Below are 15,135 nucleotides of genomic sequence, written 5' to 3' on the forward strand. Positions count from 1 at the left end.
GCCCTCCCACCATGTGTTCTGGAGTTTGGTCAATGGGATTCTGCCTAGGAAATGTCAGGCACACAGAAGTAGCTGGAAGCAGCATATCCTCATGCTAAGGAAACACCACAATGCCCACGTACCCTCCAGCCACACTCACAACTGCACCAACCTGCCGAGGGTCACCTCTAACCAAACTCAGGGCTGTGCAGCAAGGCTGAGCTTGTTCAGGTCGGTATGTTCTTCCCTGTGGCTGTAAGGACCTGTTGATTTTAGACTTTTCCATTCCTTATTTTGAGCTCAGTAGCCTATAATAAATTAATATACTCTGCAAAAAAGAGGATGGTATTAGAACGCAGCTTAAAGAAATAAACTAGCCAAGAACACACAAGCTCTGTTTAACTTGGGAGCTGTACATACTGATTGGTAGGCTGACACTGGTACATAACTGATCTGCTGTGTGATACCAAACAGAAAAGGTAACGGCTCAGTTCTTCCTGCCTTTCCCTTGGCACAAGCACTCATTCCACTTTTTCTCCTCTATTATTTTTTTCATTTGTAAGGAAGAGTATATTAGCATCCAAGGATTACTCTGGCCAGTATTTTACAAATTTCTTTATTAAATAAAACCCTTCAATGACTGCTTTACAATATCTTTCTTGCCTTAGAATTATTTTACCTTCACCACTCTTAATTATCAACTTTGAACAGATCAAGAGATCAACTTTTTCTTTTCACTCACGATAAATTATGCCTCCTGTTAAAAAAAAACAAACAAGAAAAACCTGTGTTTTCACTATCATGAAAGTTTCTAAGGCATTTACCAATTGTGACTGCACATCTGAGTTAACTGCGTGTCTTCTGCCATGCTGTGGAGATGGCAGACAAAAAAAATCTTAAAATCCTGTTAATGTTCATATATATCTTAATTGCAATTTATTTGTGCAGGCCCAGCACTTTACAGAGGAACTTAAATTGGATTAAAGAGCAAGAGATGTTTATCCATTATTGCAATGGACAGGGGGGTAAAAAAAATAGTAGTTCCCTTGGAAAGTTCTGTGATTGGTTTGCTGATTTCCTTCCTTACGTCCTCAGTCCCACTTGGAAGTTTTCCTCCTCATGTGCCTGGACCCCTCACTGTCGATGGCTTCGTAAAGGTCCTTTTTATTCTCTCCCGTTGCGTGCAGGTAACCAAGGTAGGCCACGCAGAGGGTGATTGCCAGGAGTCCAAATGCCATCACAGGTTTGTTCTGACCAAAAGAAAAAAAAGAGGGGAAAAAAAAAAAGGTACATTTTTAGTTGAAATGTTTCATTCATCACAAATATTATGTTCTACAATCTTAGCTAAGAAAGTGAACAGAAAACTATTGTGACATCTCCAAAAACCCTCATTGCCTGTTCACAGGCTGATCCGAATAACGTTAATAAGCAGCAAGAAGGGAGGCTTTATTTTCTGAAAGCAAAAGGAATTCCTTAGGAAAAAAAGAGACTCTCATTGCATTTCCCAGTGCTCTGTCTTTTGCTGGTCACAAGTGCTGCTTGAGCATGAATGAATAGGCTAAAACCAATTACTAAAGGTAATTATTACTTCCAATGGAATTAATCTGGATATACTACCAGGACAATGAACCCTGCTCCTGCCAAGCAACCTTCATTATATTCCTCTAAACCAGATCATGTATTATCACCACGACATCTACTTTTATTATATGCATTAAATTTCATCTTGAGTTCTGCAAGTGTAAATAAAACATGAAGATCATCAACTTAATAATTAATGCAGGAAACAGAAAACCCAAAAATATTGAAAAGCTGCCCAAAATCCCCTCCTTTAATTTAAAAAAGCTTGCATTTTTTTATTTGTTCCCTTTTAAATACTGAGGAGGACTCCTTTTACTTAATCTGTCAACTTACATGGTTAATATGCCTGCCATCAGTCTTTCTGAAAGCAACTTGGCTAGGTACAAAATCATTAAGACAGTACTAACAGTGAAATAAAAGCTGGAATAAACAATGCAATGTTCCAGGCTCTTAAACAATCAGAGTGGGGGAAAAAAAGTAAAAATATTTTTAGTTACATTAGTGAGTTGTTTGCATAACAAGAGTTGGTTATATAATGCACACAGAATCATGATGATTATTCACCCTGAGAAGAGAAGGCTGCAGGGGGACCTCATTGCAGCATTCCAGTACCTGAAGGGAACATACAAACAGGAGGGGAATCAAGTTTTTGAAAGGGTAGATAACGGCAGGACAAGGGGGAATGGATTAAAACTAAAGGAAGGAAGGTTTAGATTAGATATTAGGGGGAAGTTTTTTACAGAGAGAGTGGTGAGGGGCTGGAACAGGCTGCCCAGAGAGGTGGTGGATGCCCCGTCCCTGGAGGTGTTCAAGGCCGGGTTGGATGGGGCCCTGGGCAACCTTGTGTAGATCCAGGCTTGGAGGTTGGTGTCCCTGCCTGTGGCAGGGGGGTTGAAGCTTTATGATCCTTGGGGTCCCTTCCAACCCATGCCATTCTACGATTCTATGATTTTCAAGCAACTGTGTCTCTCCAAAGATACTTAGTTTCTCTCAGAATGAGCCTCTTACAGGTTTAATGAAAAGCTCTGGGTTCACAGCTCGGAAGAGCATAGTTGTTTGAACACTTCTCAGTCCTGGTTTTCTCTCTTTGAGTGTTTCATTTTCATTTGAAGGTTTGGCAGAAGGCATTTTAATTAACGCTGAATACCTCCTGAAAATAGAATGAAAAATATATGTCATTTTTACAAAAGCCTGGGAAACTACACATAGTGAATATGAGCTCACACTCAGCTTGTCTTCTTACAGCATGATCTTTTGTATCTATACATATATTGATCGCCTTTGACCTTACCTAACATTCCCAGCTTAAGCACTGCCTCTTTCAGTCTTGTCCATCTCGTGCATCCCTTAAACTAACTTTGGGGTTTTTTAACTTGCCTTTGGTCAATGCTTTAGCTACCTGCGGACCCAGCAGCAGTCTTCAGGCTTAACAGGCAGTATTATCAGAGCACGTCCTTTTAGTAACCTGAGGTGCGAGAGGGCAGCCGGCGCTCCCTCTCCCATCTCCCCCTGCGGCCCGAAGATCCATTTCCACAGGAGAGGCGAGTCACACAGCAAAACACACCCTCTGCCAGCCCACTCACCGGGTGTGCGTGCGCAGGGCAGGCAGGGTGCTACCGACACCCCCGCCCTGTGCTTTACACAGTGGAGCAGAGCTGGGGTACGCAGGGCAGGAGTCACAAACCCAATCCAGCAATCGCCACGGGCCGCCTCCCCCAAGGCCCCAGACGGAGCAGGGGGAGGTCAGGGCACCGTGAAGACCGCTTAAAGGCACCCGCACAGGCACAAAGCGCTGCCAGACACACGGTGGCACACCGCGAGCCCGTCCGTAAGGAGCGACCGCCCAGCAGCTCAGCCCGGCTGCCCCGTACCTGCCCCCGAGTACCACAAGCCCAGCGGGAACGCCCCACCCCGGGCGGTGGGGGGGCTCCTGCCGCCACCACCGGCTTCAGGCCAGGGACGAAGGGCGCGGTCTTACAAAGAACAAGCCCAGCGGGGACTTTCGGGACTTAACGAGCAAGGCCCAGCCGCCGCTGCCATGCCCCCAGCGGCCCCTCCGGAGGCAGAACGTGACAGTTAACGCCTCGCTGCCAGCGAGCAGCCCACGGCCCCTCTCAGGCCCCGCCGCTACTCACCCCGCGCCAGCCGCGCCTCGGCAGGACCGGGTGCGCCTGCGCGGTCGCTCCCCCTCCTGGGCGGGGGGGCGGGCAAGCAGCCGGGCCCCGCCGCGTCTCGGCCCGCCCCGCGCGTTCTCAGCCAGCCGGCGGAGCGGGGACGGGGACGGGGCCCTGCTCGGTAGCGGTTGCGGTCTTCTGCTCCAAGCACGGCTCCAGCTCGTAGGCGGGAGGTGGGGGGAAGAAGCTGGCTGGGTCGGAACATGTCGCGGCTGAGCCACTCCTCAGCAGCCGGGCCGTCCCGGGGAGCAAGCGTCAGCCTGCGGGCACTGAGCTGCCCGTAAACCCCACGAGAGCTGTACCAGACTCGCCTGGTTGGTGTGAAGTAGGAAGAACTGCAGAGTCTAGAGGGGTTGAGATGCGGGAAGGGGTCCTCTGCCTGTTGGTGTGGAGCGCTGGGGTCGGGAAGGGCTGTGGGGACGCCTCTGGCAGGGCAGGCGCCTGAGGGAAACGCACGTTGTGACCTCCGCATCCAGTTCCCGGTGCTTCCTAAATCTCCAGGTTTCAGGCACCTGGAAGCTCCTGGTTATGCAAATGCTGCTTTGTGGCAGTGTTTTGTTTTCTATTTTTATTCGTAAAACAGTAAAAATAATAAAAATACCCAGGGTCCAGAGGAAACAAAGCCCATGCAAGCCTGCTCGTGCCTCCCTTCCTGTCTCTACTCAATCAGACTCACAGACTGGTTGGGGTTGGAAGGGACCCCAAGGACCAGAGTTCCAACCCTCCTGCCACAGGCGGGGCCACCAGCCTCCAAGCATGATCGAGACAAGGTTGCCCAGGGCCTCATCCAACCTGGCCTTGAACATCTTCAGGGATGGGGCATCCACCACCTCTCTGGGCAGCCTGTTCCAGCACCTCACCACTCTCTCCGTAAAGAACTTCCCCCTAATATCTAATCTAAACCTTCCCTCCTTTAGCTTTAATCCATTCCCCTTGTCCTGCCATTGTCTGCCCTTTTAAAAAGTACTGACTTCAGTTTCAGCCATGTTAGAAAGAAAGGGAAAAACTTAAAACTTTGCAAAAAACAATATCCAAGGGGTGAGGGAGAGACCCAGATCAGTGGTCCCCTAGGTAACAAGTAGGCAAAACTGTGATGTGATGGATAATGTTACAGAGATTTAGCTGCAGCCAGCTGGAGGATTAGTACATACGTAGTTCTGGACTTGCCAATCCTAGCTCATGCTTTTCTGTGTCTGGAGGGTCTGAGAGATTAGTTTGGTGGAGGATCCAGTTGTTGCAACCATCGTGGCAGGGGAGGGTGGGCAAACACAAATGTAGAGGTGTCCAGGCTCTCAGAAACACTTGTTCCATGTTTTCTTTTGCAATAATCAAACTGCATTTTCTTTTGGAAGATGGCAGAGTAGTAGGATATTGCAGGTTAACTTGTCCCTCTTCTAAATACAGATGGTGTATGTAAAGTTGTGGGGTTTTGTTCTTTTTATTTTTCTTCTGTGTGTAAATATGAGGTGAGAAAAATAGCAAGGAAATAAATTTTGGTGTGAAGAGAGGATTGAGCAGTACGTCTGTGTTTTGTGTCAACATTTAATTCACAACATACCATCTGCTAATCTGGTAGCTATTGTTTTGGCAGCATATGCCAAGCAGCTGATTTTGTTTGGAAACCGTTGAGTAGAAAGTCGTGTCTGAGTAAAGGTCCCTGCTCTCGTTTGTTTTCCTGTTTGTGTAACTGAAAGAAGCCTACACAGGGGTTCTGCATGAGCCTTGGTTTTTGGGAAGGTAGCTTAGTTTTCTTAAGGGAAGCAGGAGTTTTTACAGTACTGTAGGAGAACTCCTGGGTACAGCTCCCAAGTCATTGACACGTTGTATATGGGAATGCAAAACATTTACATCACCACACTGAGAAGTGTGCTCACTTAATCGGCAGCACGTGCAGCTCTTCCTCACAGTTCCTGTCATTAACCAACCCCATCCATGCAGATAAACTTCTGATCCAAAGTCAGCCAGGGGAATAACAACGTTTTCCAGGTTGTGGTATGGTGGTTTGTGCCAGAACACACCTGCCTGATAATGGTGGCAAGGATTGCTGCTAGACTGCTGCTAGTTCTCTGGCACATTACATCTTTCTTATAAAGGACAGGTAACTCCCAGACATCATTGGCAGGGTAAGAAGCCATGCACAGTAGAGCACACCATCAGCTGGGCAGAAAATATTCTCCATAGCAAGAGTTGTGGTGTAAGGCTTTGTGTGTAGAAAGAGAAGCAGAGAGTGATGGAGAAACCCAGTTGGGTTTTGATGTGAATGCTGGGACTCGGCATACATTGAGCGGGTGCCAACTATCCAGATCAACTCTGCAGTGAAGAAAAGCTGGGGCTGCTTACTGTTTCTAGTTTTGCTTTATGACTGTGGGAAAGTGTCTTATTTTATCTTTAATGTGAATATTATGTTGCTATAATCTGACCCAACAGGATGTTGAAATGCTCAATCCATCAAGGCTTATAAAGCTGTCTGGCATCTTTTTATAGAAGAGACTCTGTAAAGGGTAGAATTGTAAACATCTGTGGTGTTTCTGAGTCACTCATCCTCTTAATATCCAAGTATCTCCCCTGAAAAGTAGCCACGTTAAAAAAACCCTTTCCTTTTCCAATCCTGGGGCTGTTACTGAGATGTATTTTCCTTTTAAACAAGTCCCTTTGGGATTCTGTGCTCGGCGTTGTGCCGTATGCCGTGGCCGCTCAGAACATAATAGCAGTTTCTGTTTATCTTGAGACCCGCGTCCCCTTATCGTTTGAGCTGTGGAAGAGCCTCTGTAGGGACCAGAGCAAATCTGATGGATGCTGTGCCCCCCAGACATTGTTAGGATGCAATAACCGGCCTGATGCTGCCCAGAGAGTAGCAGTGTGTGGCTGATTCACCTTGTGGCTCCTGCGTATTTCAGGTACCACAAGAACAGAGCTTCATATTGCCTTCAAAATAAAGCTAGGATGCCTTGAGCCACCGGTAAGCTTATCCCTACCTTAGAGGCACAGTTACAAAGCTGTTGGGGACACAAAAATAGCTAGAACTGGTATGACCTGTAGTGAGAGGGGCAACTTCCAGCACCTGTTTGTGAGGGTTCTCGTGCATGAATGTCTAGCCTGTAGTTCCATTCAAGTTTTGCCTGATTTTTACAATGTTTTATGTATGGTGAATTTCACTGTATTCTAATTAGAGTTGACAACTGGGGCTATTTTCTGTCCTGAACAAATCTGGAGGAGAAATGAAAGCAACACGTAGAAATTACAAGTACTTTCTCTACTGCCAGCTAATGGCAAGAGGGTCAATTGTTGCACTGAGGCATGTGAAGCAGTGTTGCCATGTTAAGGACATGAATGCAGAAGAAGAAACAAACTGATCTCCAGCTAGACAGAGGTGGCACTGAGGGCTTTGTGCGTGGTTGTTGCTCAGCTCGAGCCAGTCTCAAGAGCCCTTATGTGGCTTTTCAGCTGCTTTTGCTCGCTTGTATCGTTCCCGTTGAAAGAGAGCGGAGTTTTCAGACAGCAGCATGCAGTGGTTGGGACTCTACCTGCGACAATCCAAAATAGTTTTAAGGCAATATCCATTTTAAAATTGAAAAATCCCTTAGAGTGAATCTTCTGTGTTTCATGACATCATGTGTATGTCTTCTGTAACACTTGTTGGCCAGCCGTGTCTCTGAGAGACAAACAAATTGCCCAGCCGTGCTTTCCAGCAAAGATTAAAGCAATCATTATTCTTCAAATACTGATCAAGCTTATAAATCTTTTCAACTGCATTCAATATGGAAGGGCAAAAGCACCTTCTTTGGTTCTACTTTCATTAATGAGTGGGGAAATTGTTTCTGACTAGGAACAGAGTAATATCAAAACCCAAAGCGTCCTCTCTGGCAAGAAAAGCTAGTTTCTACTAAAAAGGAAGAGCAGAGAAACATCTGCAGTGCTCAGTCTTCTCACTACAGGAATACATGGGCAGATACCTTAGAGTGGGGTTTAAAGGCAAACTGGAGCTACCCTTAAGTTGGCACCTCCAAAAAGGAGGGGGCAAGGGAAGACCTGTTTTCCCTTATGGTTGCTATGTCCTGCCTTGCATGAGGACTCAGAATTGCTCAGCCTTGGAGTATGTCAATTTTGCTCCTAGGTCCAGCTGAAAACTAACATTGCCAGCAATAAAAGAGTTTATTTCCCAGTTGGATGGGTTGGACAGACTGGTGTAAGCCAGGCAGTGAGTTGGGAAGGCAGTTGGAAGTGGGGGCATGGACCAGGACTAATGTCCCCCTGCAACACCGGGGTTCTCGCTCAGCTGGGATGAGTTAAAATTGTTCAGGCAGTGCCCTCTCTGATCCAGGCACCCTTCAGATCTCAGGCAGGGAGCACAGCTCCTAGGAAGGCTCTGGAGGGTAGAAATTTGGCAGGTTTAACAGAGTGAACTCTGTAGTGAGGGTCTCAGACACTCTGTAATCTGGAGCTCTTCAGATTTTCTGCACCTTACAGTTGCCTTAGTATATAAATAGCACCTCGTAACAGAATATGGTAGAGAATAATATTCATACAGCACACACGGCAGTGCACAATGTTTATGTACTAGATATGGTGGGGGTACAACTGTGGGTGCCACAAAGATGCTTAAACAGCTTTGACATTTAAGTGATGGGATTGTAACCATGCAGTTCCAATTAATAAAAGACGGGCTGTTGGGGCTTTCCTCTTTCCATGTCTCTGTAGGGCATTCACAATTGCTCAGATGCATTTAATGCCATAGTAAAGTTTAGATCTAAAGCTTCACTTTTGCTTTCTCAGTGGGACAGGTAATTACAGTATTCCAACAGGGGCTTTGGCCTTTGAAGTGCTGATGGGACCTGAGCTGTATTCAGCAGGCTGTGGCTTTCATCAGGCATCCAGCAGCACTACGGGAGGGGTGGGGGTGGGAGGGGATGGGTGCTAGCCCGGCAGGCAGCTGGCAATCTCCGCCTTACCTGCAGTCCAGCTCCAACCTCTGGCACCTTCAGTCACCCTTTGGAGGCATCAGCTTCTCTGGGGATAGTCATCGCCAGAGGGTCCCTGAATGTTCAAGAGAGTCTGAGGCCCCTCAAGAGGGTTGGAGCCCCCTCACACTTTGTCCTTCAGGTGACCCTTAGCTTGGGCACATGCGCAGAGGACTTGGGCTACATTCTTCAAGACAAGCCACTTTGAGATAAACAGGAGGTATATCCGTTCCTGACAGGTGGAATTCACTTTGTTGCATGGGTGTCATAGGGATGAGGTTTTATGGTGATTGAGAGAGAGAGAGGGGTATGGTTATGGTGGTTGAGAGAGAAGAAAGAGAGGGGGTTATGGCTCTGTTTGCAATTGTTAAGGCATATCTCTAGTCCCTTAGAGGCTCTTAGGTTGGTTATATGATATCATAAGGTTACTGTAATTCCATACAAAGGTTTCCATTTTTTAACATGGATGAAGTTCTGCTGAAAAAAACGCCGAAGCCATCCTGAGGGTCAGGAAATATTTCATTAAGGCTTTTCTTGCTCTTGTGATACTGCTGTAAAGTTAATATCAGAGAGGGAACACAAGGTGGATGAGACAAAAGTTAGTAACAAAGTAGCATCTGAAATGGGAACTAGGCTGATGCTCCAGGATGCTCCACGCACAGGGGGTCTGCTGTGCGTGGCCATGCGAGGTTGGCGTGGTCGAGGGACGCCTCAGCTTACAAGTGCACAGTGTCTCAGGGAGGGTCACTGGTCATTGCCCACTGCTTTGGACACCTCAGCGTGGGCGTTTTCAGGTTGTGCCATCGCTAATGCAAAAGCACAAGGCGTGCAGCATCCGAGCTGATGCCCCTGAGCGTCCAGAAGATGCAGATGAAGTCTGTGACTTTAAACAAACACCACCATTTCCTCCTCTCTTTCTGATGATGGGAGAGGCACATTGTGGTTCTTGGTGTGAAGGGTGTGCCAGGAGAGGTGATCAGGTTTCACTCCTTTCGTTAGTATTACCTAGGAGACGAGCAGTTTCTATTTCCAAGGCTTAAAGCAGTAACTCCCTTTCTCAGAGATGAGTCGTTGATTGTTGATGCCACCAGAAAGCTGGGGTCCAGCTGTAATAAATCACTGAGACACAGGTAAGCTGGAGTTTCTTGTTATGAAATATAGCTTTACCAAGTGAGAAGCTGTTTTTCTAATGTCAGACAGCCTTGTGAGAGTGTCCCACCAGCCAGCACAAACCACAGGTACTGTCCTGTTTCATTGCAGGACTTTATAAGCACCTAAGAGTTCCAAACTGCAATGCAGTCAGCGATGGTCACTTGATCAAGTGGACATCTTTCAGCTTTGTCACTTCATGGTCTTTATGAGTTGAACTACAGCGTTACAACAGCAGCCTGAACAGAGCTGTAATACTTACTCATGTTGAAGATTGTTTTGCTGCAGTGAGAGTTTTGGTCCATAGCAGGAGATGGGAGAGATGGGTTATCTGTTTGACGTGAAGGTGCTGAGAAATGCCATAGTAGCTGTGTAAGCCAAATTCAGACGTCATGTCTTTAAAAAAAACCCTAACCCTCAACGAACTTAAGTAATTTTGGCTACTCCTGAGTTTAATTTTCTTTAATTACAGAGTTTACCAAAGTAACAAAGAAAACAGTGAACTGTGTCTGCCCTCTCTCAAAACCCATTCATTGCTTCGGAGGAGAGACCACAGCAATTAGCAGCTGGCAAAGCATCACGCTCAGCAGCTGCTGGGTTATTAAGTGGTGTTTGTGGTTTCCCTGAACACAAAACAAGATGGGATTTTGCCACCACTGGCTATAAAGAAGAAGGCCAAGCATACTTAAGGTTATGTAGTTTGTAAGTCTTATTTTCAGAGAAGTGGATGTTGGGCGACTAAGGTTCTGAAGCCCAGAGAGGAAGGAGATTTGTCCCAAGCCACTGCAGAAACCTATGCAAAAGTCAGGTGTAACAGCCAAACCAACCAGCTCCAGTCTAGTGGTAAATGACCCCTCTTCCATCTAGTCCTTTATTTGACTTCCTGTAGCCAGTTGGAGGTTAGGTACCTAGGCTGATGTTTTTACATGCCACGTGTGTGTTTCAAGCACTATTTACTTGTTGGTCAAATTCTACTTTCAATACCACAGTATCCAGAGGTTTATCTCCTGATGTACCAAGGGGCTCATCTGTTCCTCCAAGGAGTAGTTAGCTAACTCCGAGTTAGTAATAGGCATGAAACAGCGAAAAGTTAGAATCAGTAAGCTAAGCAAGGGATGGGGCTATGAGAGACCATGGCTCTTTTCTCAGCTGTGCCTCCGATGTGCTGAGTGATGCTGGACAAACCACATCACTGCTCTAGCGGACATCTCCTCTTCCACAGACAGTGTTTTCTCTGTCTGGATTGTTGGTATTCTGAAGACAGGACCCCATTTTTATTACACGTTAATGATGGGCTTGTACCAATGACATTCAATCCAAATTGCCCATAGACTACTATGTGTTGATCTGTGAGAGAAGAACAAGCTGCTGCCAGTATGTTTACATCTGCCATTCAGGGGCTTCCACTTCCAGTGAAGCATCCAAAGGATGAAATAGGTGGGAAACCTTTGGCTCACATCATCCCAAGAAGCACGGACTGCACTGCACTGCTCTGGCAGTGGTCCTGGCAGAGCTTAACAACCTGGCCAGCACACAGACCAGGAGGGCTGCGTTTGTTCCTGGGCTGTCACGCCTTACCTGCCTTGTTTCTGGGGAGCCTTAGAAAGCAATGAGTAGCAATGTGGCGTTAATGTTATGGATTTACTTATTTGATGATAAGAGACAAGTTGTCTGAACCAGACCAGGTTAATTTTTGGGACACTTCTGGTTTTGTCTCCTTGGCTCTTTCATAAGGACTTGCAAGTCACCTTGCAGTTGGCTCTGCCACCTGAACAAGAAATACAGGCATTGCAAGGTTAGTGATTTGTGGCTGTAATTTTTCAGCTCCTATCACAGAGGTGCAACAGTTTGAAACGCTGGGGCATACACAGCTTTTAGGGTGTCTTTGAACTGAGCTGTACTGTGCCCTGGCATTCCCAAAAGGATTCCTGCTCCCTCTTCTGCAGCAGAGCACTCTGCTCTGGGGTGGAGGGTGAAGGGAGGGGAGGCTGGTAGAGCTTCCGTCAGTTAAAGAGCAGACAGAGCAAACATCTGTCAAAGACAGTATGTACCCAATGAAGCTGTCCTAGGGACAGAGAATGGAATGAATCAGTGTTCCTCAGCCTGTGGCCCTCACACGTCTGGCAGTCAGTAAGGAAGCAGTGGGTAGCCTGTGAAATAAACACACACACTCAGCAACCATAAAACACACTTCCTTGCCTTGGTGAACAAAGAAAATAAGGGCAAGATGCAGTTACTAAATGCACATCTGAAGGGAAGCTTCATTATTTCTTTGCTCGTTTATGGAAACCGTTGTGGCAATGCTATTCTCTTCCTTTTTATCCCAAACCTGAGATGGCCTTTGGTGTTTTGGTTTGGTTTTTTAAAGTGCTGTGATGATGTTTTGATTAAATTGTAAAAAAAAAACCCCAAAAATACGGAGAGGATGTACTCAAGACTGTTACTGACTCTGCTTTTTTACGATTCTCTACTTCTGCTCTCTGCTTTATCATCTTTGCCACTATTTATCTTTCTCTTTCTTCCCCTCTCTCTCTCAAAAAAAGGGTAAATTGTAGGTGTAGCAAAATACTCCCATTAGCAATGTTTATATCAGCAAAAGAAAGTGTTTTTCCATCTCCCAGCCTGTGAGGATAGTTCAGCTTACTTATGCAGAATTCATAGATCCACTGTTCCCAGGCTCCTGTTCTTTCTGCGGTTTCTCACTATTCCATCTCCAGTTGCCCTAATCTTGCCCCTTCTTCCTGTAATTTGGGTGGTCCCTGAGCTCCAAGCTGCCTGCCCTCTTTGTGCCCTGGACACTTTGGCTACTTTCCCCACTTCCTCTCTACCCACTCACTTTACTCTTGCATATTCTTACTTTCCCCCCATTTTCCCCTGTGCTGAGGTACCTTTTCTGCTCTTAAAGTAATTAAGTTAGGGGAGCTGATTGAAATCTGGTTGAACTAATTCTCTGCCCTGTGCTTTTCAGTGGATGCATCGCTCAGTGCACATTAGCTGCCAGCCTTCAGCAGATCTCCCTGAATGACATAAATTTATATCTGATCAATAAACTGAAGGACAATAGGAATATTCAAACACTTCAACCAGTGCATCACTTCCAGCACACTCAGAAGTGAACGGTGCCTTCAGGCTGCCCTGTCTGCTCAACAGAGCACATGTACAGCCTTGGGGAAGGGTGCTGACCCAAGCCACTGGTACGTCTAGGGGAGCAGGGTGTGTTAGGGGTCCTCTGGTCACTTGTGTGTCTAGTGAACAGGACAAGGGGGGTGTGTGTGTCAGTGGCAGGGGCCATCCAAGTCCCATCTCGTGAATAAATGATGTATATGAGGAGGAAGAGGAATTACCTGCTCCAGTTCCCAGCTGGCAGCAGAAATAGCCCAGGTACTTCTCATCACCCTGATCCCTGGCACATTAGCTAGAAGTTTTTCCAAGCAGGAGGGAGCTGGGGGTGTTCAGCCTGGAGAAAAGGAGGCTGAGGGGAGACCTTATACTGTCTACAACTACCTGAAGGGAGGTTGTAGAGCGGTGGGCGATGGTCTCTTCAGCCAACTGACAGGAGATGGGACAAGGGGAAATGGCAAGAAGCTGCACTAGGGCGGGGTCTGATTAGATGTTAGGAAAAAATTTTTCACTAAAACGGTTGTCAGGGCCTGGAACAGGCTGCCCAGGGAGGGGGTTGAGTCACCTTCCCTGGATGTGTTCAAAAAAAGGTTGATGGATATGGTTTAGCACAGGACGGGACTGGTTGGACTCAATGATCTTAAAGGTCTTTTCCAACCTTGTGATTCTGTGATTCTGTAAAAGCGTAGAGACGTATGTCTGATAGGATAGAAGCCATCTGATATTCTCCTGGTGTTTTGTTATGTTGTTTTGTTGGGTTTTTTTTTTAATCTGGAGGATAAAGGAGTAGCTTGGTAACACTTCTTCATGAGAACATCTTTTCTCAATGTCTTTCCCACTATAAATAGCAATACAGTCCTCTCTGCAGCTGTCCCACAGCTCCTCAAATAAGTCGCCAGCTCACCTACACCAATGGTAGCAGTGTAGGAGCACCCAAAGTGGCAAAGAACCTTGTTTTCCAGCAGAAGTCTGGCCACAGGCAGAGGTCACGGTGGGCTGCAGAATCAAGGGACAGCAAAAGAAGTACTGAGCTTTCCATCCATGATGCTCTGTGATGCAGCAGCCTGATTACTGCTCATACTCAGACGTGCCAGTTGATAAACTTGCTCATACACCAGCACTGACTGCAGTCACAGCACTGGTGTTGCTCATACACCAGCACTGACTGCAGTCACAGCACTGGTGTTTTCGTGTGCCACTGCCACCACGGAGGACCGCGGTTCCTCTCCTGCGAGGCAGAGCTTGCAGGACCAGTAGATGGGACAAGGATGTTAAAAGACAGATCATGCACAGGTTTGGGAACTTGCTCAGGTTTCCCTCCTCATGTCTCCCAGCCACTTTGTCTCCTGGCACCATGTCTGCTTGTGCAAAACAAAGGAGTCTGGTGTCCTGGAAGAGCCATGCAGGCCTCGGAAGTGGGGATTGGTAGGAAGGTGTGCTTGCTTTTGGTTGTTGTGTTAGGTCCCCTTCTGATATCGAGGAGAGTGGCTCCTTAGGGAGATCTTCTAAAGAAGAAGAGTTTCAGAGCTAGGATGGGAAGACTTGTTTGGAGAATAAACTATAAAAAAAAAAAACAACAACATTTTTTGAGTAAATTTTAGTGCGTTTCTTAAATGATGGGTCACACAACAACTGAAATCCAGTGAAGCAGGACAGGATTTAAAATATCACTCAAGTTTACAGAGAGGCTAGACAGCAAAGAAAAGAATTTGTATCTTGGTAGTCAACTTATTATGGGACACTTGGCTCCTGCACAGAGATCTGAAAGTGAAATTGGATTTGACTGTGCATTTGCAGCACAAAGTTGAGCGTAGCTCGGTGGTAGAGCACTAGCCTGAAGTCGCCACAGGAAGATGTACCCAATGCTCAGGAGGTCTGTGGGAAGGGCAGGCACCTTTGCTTGCAGAAGACAGTTTAGCAGAACGGCCAGGATTCAGACTGATGGACAAAACCTATTTGAACAGCAAATAAATTTTGTGTGATAGCCTCAGAAGGTGAAAATGATCAAAACTAAGAGCTGTTTGCTGCTTTCTTTATTGAATGCTTAATAAGTTTTAATTTCTTCAGCTACTGGTTTTATTTCACCTTGAAAGAACTTCTTGTTTCTCGTCACCCAAGGAAAAAAAAAAACATCTTTTTGATCTTTTGTTTCTTTGATAGAGTATTTCCTCCCT

General features: G+C 46.4%; 1 protein-coding gene across 2 annotated transcripts; it reads right to left on the minus strand.

Annotated features, from left to right (window-relative positions):
- Positions 1-587: 587 nt before the first annotated feature.
- SMIM8 (small integral membrane protein 8) lies at positions 588-3,711 on the minus strand. 2 transcript variants are annotated; one of them, XM_084262549.1, is made up of 3 exons: positions 3,696-3,711; positions 2,569-2,710; positions 588-1,229 (listed from the first exon to the last, which is right to left on the minus strand). In XM_084262549.1, exons 2-3 carry the CDS (start codon positions 2,686-2,688, stop codon positions 1,071-1,073), a joined length of 279 nt encoding a protein of 92 aa, XP_084118675.1. In that variant the 5' UTR covers positions 2,689-2,710; positions 3,696-3,711; the 3' UTR covers positions 588-1,070. The 2 variants fall into 2 exon arrangements, with proteins under 2 accessions (XP_084118675.1, XP_084118674.1); XM_084262548.1 differs by lacking the exon at positions 3,696-3,711 and adding an exon at positions 3,432-3,450.
- Between the last annotated feature and the right edge of the window lie 11,424 nt (positions 3,712-15,135).

This window comes from Gallinula chloropus (genome assembly GCF_964237585.1).
Source record: "Gallinula chloropus genome assembly, chromosome: 3".
Classification (NCBI taxonomy): domain Eukaryota; kingdom Metazoa; phylum Chordata; class Aves; order Gruiformes; family Rallidae; genus Gallinula; species Gallinula chloropus.

Bases quoted from the DNA above. Each gene is read 5' to 3' on its own strand.
- SMIM8 (XM_084262549.1), bottom strand. From the start codon at position 2,688: ATGCCTTCTGCCAAACCTTCAAATGAAAATGAAACACTCAAAGAGAGA. The intron at 1,230-2,568 runs GTAAGAGGCTCA...TCTTTTGGTCAG, and splicing joins CAGAGCTTTTCATTAAACCT to AACAAACCTGTGATGGCATT.